The sequence below is a fragment of the Capsicum annuum genome, chromosome 2 (genome assembly GCF_002878395.1).
Source record: "Capsicum annuum cultivar UCD-10X-F1 chromosome 2, UCD10Xv1.1, whole genome shotgun sequence".
Lineage (NCBI taxonomy): Eukaryota > Viridiplantae > Streptophyta > Magnoliopsida > Solanales > Solanaceae > Capsicum > Capsicum annuum.
In genome coordinates, this window is record NC_061112.1 from 153,365,659 (window position 1) to 153,372,383 (window position 6,725).

Sequence of the window (6,725 nt, forward strand, 5' to 3'; positions counted from 1 at the left end):
GGCGGGTGGCGGCTGGGGACCGGGCGGCGGCTGGCTAGGGACCGGGTGGCGGCTGGGGGGAGGGCTGGTGTACCCCGCCGGGGGGAGGGGGTACGGGCAGGACAAGTAAGGGTGGGGTGGGGGTCTGCACAACCGGGGGGAGGGAGGGACCGACTTGGAACCGGCGGTCGACGCCGGAGGGTGGCGGGGAGCGGCGACGGGGTCGGCGCCGCGGACCGGAGGTCGGTGCCGGCGGTGGAGTCGGGTCGGCGCCGAAGGACAGCGGCGGCGCCGGGGACCGGGGACCGGTGCGGGAGAGAGGGAGAGAGGGTCGGCGCCGAAGCCGGAGGTCGGGCCCGGAGGTTGGGTCGGGTCGGCGCCGACGGTCGACGACGGCGACGGGGGCCGGTGACCGGAGCTAGCGAGAGAGGGGATAGGGAGGAAGAGAGAGATAGATAAAATTTAAATTTGCGCTATATATTTAAAAAAAAATTAAACTCCTCGCTATTTCACACAACTACAGGGAATATGTTTGCTATGGGCACCGGAGAACGGGTTTGGCATAATTTTTATTACTTTATTATGTAAAATTGTATGTTTTCTCTTAAAATGAGCTTATTTTAAAATTTTTATCCTTCAAATGAGTTGGCATAACTTGTGAAATAGCATGCTAAGAAATTATAAACTCATGTTCCATACAAAAATTACTTTTGTTGTGAGAGATCTTAATTAAAGATCCTCATAAAGCAGGAACAAAAGTGCAAATGACCCAACCTGCTTCACATAAATAGACCATAGTACTATTGGTAGTTGATCTTAAAGGTAAGTGGTCTCAAACTTCTTACTTCTTCTATCATCAAGATTTAAACGATCAGGTTTAGTAATTTTTTTTTTTACTCTGAACAACACTGACTTTGAAAGTTTGAGCCATAAAATAAGTTGACATAAAGAATTCAAGATCACTCATTTTCAAAGTAATTGAATATAATTTTTTGGTATCCATTTCATATTACTCTTTAGCTTTTGTGCTTGTTCAAAGGTGCTTTATAATAATATTTCACTTTTTACCTTGGAGGTTTTCACATAACGCCCCCCCATTAAGATATGTTAAACTCATCCCACTAATATATAGCTGGCATAATTTATTTAGATTTGGAGAGGTTTGGTTGGTTATCTATTCAACTACTTACAATTTAGTTTAGGCGCAATCCATACTATTCATCTAAGAATTTGTGTCAATTGAGATATGTAGAATGAATTGACTAATAAAAATTATCTAAACATTTTTAAAAAAAGGTTCTTTTGGTTTATGTCGTGTAATAGTTAAAAAAAAATCTTTGTTTGAATTGATGAGATGAAACAAATGGGTAATAAATAATTCTAATAGAGTTATAATCTGTCGTTCAATTCTAATTACATGTCCATCTTGATTTAAACAAATACTGAACGAGTTATTAATTAACCGGATTATTGATAGAGTTAACCCAACTTTTTTTCGCCTTTCCAAAGCGATGTTATAGAAATAAGTTTAATCAGTAAAACCATTTACTATTAGAGAACAAAAAGGAGTGAGATTGAGAGAATCGCGTGAATATTAATATCTCAGGTCAAAATTGTTTATGTGCATAATTTTATGATTATTATAATTATTTTCATGATGTGAAATAGTTAGCAATATAATAATTCACCCGGTATGACTACAACAACAAGCTACAACATACCCACTACAATCCCACAAAATGTCATAACATATAACTATTTATCTCAATAATTTAACACTATATTTTATGATGGTGTGCTCAGGTACAACTGGTTTCCTAATTAATTGATTCAGATGGATAGATATGTCTATAATGGATCATTTAATTTTTGAATTTATAACTACGTTAATCTATTTGGAATTCATAATATTTCATAGAAGTCTTCAAATTACGTGATGCATGCTTAAGATAGGGCATCAAACTAAAAATTATAAGTTGCACACATTTATTGTTTTTCTTCTCTCAAACATTTTTATCAAATGATTGATTTTAATAAAATGGAAGTTAGTACTATACCAAAATAGGAAAACAAATAAACTTTGTTATTCGTTTTGTCTATTCCAAAAACCAAGATAGTAGTACTTAATATTATTTTTGGAGTAATTAAGACTAGATCCAAATCTGGTCAGTGGTAGAGGCCCTCCTTTATTCGTGCAAGTTTATGGCAATTAGAATATTAGAGTGAAGTTCTTACGTAACTAACCCAATTAATTAATCTAATTTATTTCTCTTTTCTCACCCATCTTATCTGTATTAAGTTTTGACCGCACACAATTCATTTATGGTCGATTTGCTCGCTGCATCTCCAATCCCCTTACTCTCACAACACTTTAGACAATATGTTAGCATCTCTTTCACTATCCCAAACAATCTATTCTATTACCCCCATTTAACAATTAGTTAGTTCACTGTTTTTCCGGATCCAGAGAATGTAAGGTCAATTTTCCTAGACCCTTTTTTGCCTTACCACCTCTTTACCATTGCACAAAAAAGAAGGTTTCCCTTTGCCAACACATTTGAGTTAGTCGCACGCAATTATGGATGCAGAGAAAGTAAAACAAACTTCTGATGAAACAAAATCCAATGAGAATAATCCCAATGACAAACAGCCAGAAATTCCAGACGCGTCGTTACCTTTGAAAGATGAAGCTGAAATTAATCCTTCTCCTTCTGCCAATGAAAATGAATCAGAGTCTGCAGAAAAAGATAATATCCTTGAAAAACTCCTAGTAGAAGATGGCGTCATCAAGCGAAAAGATGATGCTGATGCTGATGATGGTGCCAAGACGGACGACGTCAAAGAAGGTGACGAAGAGGCCGCCGTAGTTGAAGATTCTTCTCCCTTGCCTCCTGACCTCGATAAGGTTTCTGAAGAAATCGATCAATTTATCTCTGATTTGACAAACTTAAAAGGGGATGATGATGAATCTAAGCCTCCCGATGTTCCTGTGTGTGTGGAACAATTTGCTGTTCTTGTTGAGGCCAAGATTGAAGGATACGACGGTGGCGATGCATCCATCAAATGGGGCCAGCTCCCTCAGGAGGAAGCCACCTCATTTTTGGATATTGTAGATCGAATCTCCAAGCTATTGACCTCTCTCTGTAAATTTTCTTCAGAGTACAAATATGCTTATTCAATCAGCTGCGTTGATGGTGTTCTTCAACGCGCCATGTCCTACATAGAGGAGGAATACAAGTCGATCCTCTACGATTACAAGATCAATCCTGATTCAGATATCAACAATGCAGACACTTCTTCTGCCAAGCCCCATAAGGAAGCAGCGAATTCTTCATCATCAGAGGCCAATCAAGATGCAGAAAAAGACTCTGCTGCTGAATCTAAACCTTCTGAAGAAAATAAATTTCCAGGCTACTCTGAGGAAATCGTAGCGACCTTGAATAAACTTTCCAAAGCCTTGGTTGCAGGAGGCTATGAAACGGAATGCCGTCAGGTCTATTTCATCGCACGGAGGAAAGCCTTGGAGGAAAGCTTGCATAAGCTTGGCTTTGAAAAATATAGCATCGACGATGTGCAAAAGATGAATTGGGATTCATTGGAGAGAGAGATTGCTGCTTGGATTGGAACATTCAGGCACTGCACCAATGTGCTTTTCTCCAGCGAACGCAAGCTTGCTGATGCTGTGTTTGCCGATCAACCATCAATTGCAGAGACCATCTTCAGCAATTTGTCTCGGGGTATGATGATCCAACTCCTTAATTTCGCTGAAGCCGTTTCCATGACAAAGCGCGCAGCTGAAAAACTCTTCAAGTTTCTCGACATATACGAGACGTTGCGCGATTTTGTTCCATTGGTGGATACGATATTTCCAGCTTCTTACGCTGATGAACTCAAGGCTGAAGCTACATTGAGTCGAGGCCGCTTAGGAGAATCCATGGTTTCTATCTTTTCGGAGCTCGAAAACTCAATCCAGGGGGACTCAAACAAGACCCCAGTTCCAGGTGGTGCGGTTCATCCTTTAACTCGCTACATCATGAATTATCTGAAATATGTAGCGGAGTACAGAGACACGTTAGAGCAGGTTTTCAGAGAACATCAGATGATAGAAAGAGCTGACTCAAACACAGGATCGGATTTCGACTGCCAAAATCCACAAGGGGCACAGAATAATCAGCAGGATACATCATCAAATAAGCCATCACCCTTCGAGACACACATGATAAAAGTGATGGATCTATTGGATGCAAATCTGGAGGGAAAATCAAGGTTTTACAAAGACACCTCACTCAGCACAATATTCATGATGAACAACGGTCGATACATCTTGCAAAAAATAAAGGGGTCTCCAGAGATCAATAGCCTGATGGGGGATCAATGGTATAGGAAGCGATCTTCGGACCTAAGACAGTACCACAAGAATTACCAAAGAGAAACATGGGGGAAGCTATTGCATTGCTTAAACTATGAGGGATTGAATGTGAATGGGAAAGTGAATAAACCAATATTGAAAGAGAGGTTCAAGAGTTTCAATACAATGTTTGACGAGATACACAAGACACAGAGCACTTGGGTGATTAGCGATGAGCAATTGCAGTCGGAGCTGAGAGTTTCGATATCAAACATGGTTATACCGGCGTACAGGTCATTCTTGGGAAGGTTTAGTCAAACATTTACTGCTGGAAGGCAGACGGAGAAGTATGTAAAGTACCAGCCTGAAGATATTGAAACACATATTGATGAGCTATTTGATGGAAATACTACGCCATGGGGGAGGAAGAAATTGTAATCTCAATAGACAATAATAATCAACTGTTAACACAGACATCTAGAAACAGATCAGTTGATGATCAATAACGTTCTTTTTGTCCGCGCCTTTTGTGTTGTAACTTTTTTTTTTTTTTTTTCTCTTTTTGGTTTTCGTTCATGTTAGTAGTGGTACCTATACAGTACTCCATTAATTAACTTTTAAAACTTCAATTCTTTGGTTCATGTACCCATGTTACTTACCTATAGTACTTAAGTTTTATATATTCGACAATATAATGCCAGAATCTAGTTTTACCGGCACTACTTAGTGCTTACTGCTATATTTTATGTTGATAAGTGACTATTGACCCCGCAATCCACTATACTTGCAAATCCTAAAGTTAATATTTTTAATTATAAAAATGTGACACGTCTTTAGACAATACTAAAAATGAAAATTTGTCACATAAATTAAGCATATTGAAAACAATTTTGTTTATTAAAATAAGACTCATACACAGTTAGCAGAATTGTCAAATTGAAATACACCTACTACAAGATTTCAACAAACAAATTTTAAACAATACTACTTTGAGAACACTAGTGTTTGACACCTTTTGAATAGCAAGTTCCGATATACGAAAAACGATTATTCTACCATCTAACTTTAAAACGTAAAAATTAGGTAGAATAATTAGTTTTCAGATTAATAATCATAGTTTAAGTCATTATTTCAAGTGCAATAAAATGAGTTCGAAAAGCTGCTGAAGTTTGAACTCTAGGAATCATTTTGTGAAGTTTGAATTTATAAAGGTTCAAACTTGGAGTTTGAAGTATCATGAGTGAAATAAGCACATATGATATTGTGAAAATTAGTGATTGTTTTACTCATGGTACCTCTTTTCAACTCAAGGACAAGTTAAAACTCCACGATTGGGTCTTGGGCCTGTTTGAACATGATTTCACTAATTTAAATGTTGAAATTTTATTTGAAAATGAAATAGATTTCTTAAAGTTGCATTTTTTCTCAAGGTGAAAAATCTACAATTTGTGGAAACCATTAAAACTTTCTCAACTCTTATACAATATTACCAAATCAGTAAACCAAGTTCACAAACAAGGTGTATGAATATTCTAAGCAGACATTAATAAATCAGATATGTCGATTTTCCTAATATATATTTCGAAAGAAAAACGAATAAATATACTTTCGAACTATGATAAATGATATGTATATACCCTTTGTCATACTTTGGGTACATATATACTCTTACCGTCAATGAAATGGTCCGTATATGCCCTCATACTAACGACAGGGGCATATGTCTTCAAAATATGACGGAAGGTATATATGTACCATTTATCATAGTTCAGGAATATATTTGTCCCTTTTTCATTTAAATTTTCTTATTCCAAATAATTAATCTAAACCCACTACCTGACCCAATAAACCCATCGAACTCGATTTCAACCAACTCGACCTGACCTTTATTTTTTGTTTCAAATTCGATATTCCCTCTGTTTTTCTTTTAAACGTGAATCCCAATCAAACTACAGTGTGGCGACGGTTCGTCGTTGGGGTGTTTTCGATTCGACGGAGATGATGACTATGTGGTGTTGACCGGTGGTGGGTAGTGTTTTCCCGACAGAATTTCGTTGAAAATTGAAACGTAAGGGGTTCAATTTGTTTGGTGTTTTTTTTTTTAAAAAAAAAGAATTAATAGTAGTGGGTGTTACTGTATTGTGTGTGTTTATCGTTATACGTGTGAGAAAAACACATCTATTAGATAGACGTCTCTTGATTTTAATTATGACTGAGTGGGGTACTGGGTTTACTGAGTCGGTTAATAGGTTCGGGTTAATTATTTGAAATAAAAGAATTAAAATAAAAAATGAACAAATATACCCTAGAACTATGAAAAATAGTACATATATACCCTCCATCATACTTTGAGTACATATATGTCCTTAACGTTAGTGTGAGGGGCATATACGTATCA

At 37.5% G+C, this 6,725-nt stretch overlaps 1 protein-coding gene across 1 annotated transcript; it reads left to right on the forward strand.

Moving 5' to 3' along the window:
* Window positions 1–2,259: 2,259 nt before the first annotated feature.
* Window positions 2,260–4,844, forward strand: LOC107860793 (exocyst complex component EXO70B1). Its single transcript, XM_016706270.2, has one exon. The coding sequence runs from the start codon at window positions 2,558–2,560 to the stop codon at window positions 4,763–4,765; it is 2,208 nt and encodes a 735-aa protein (XP_016561756.2). The 5' UTR covers window positions 2,260–2,557; the 3' UTR covers window positions 4,766–4,844.
* The last annotated feature ends 1,881 nt before the right edge of the window (window positions 4,845–6,725 follow it).

What these genes read in the sequence shown, in the direction of transcription:
- LOC107860793 (XM_016706270.2), top strand. Translation starts at nt 2,558, where the DNA reads ATGGATGCAGAGAAAGTAAAACAAACTTCTGATGAAACAAAATCCAAT.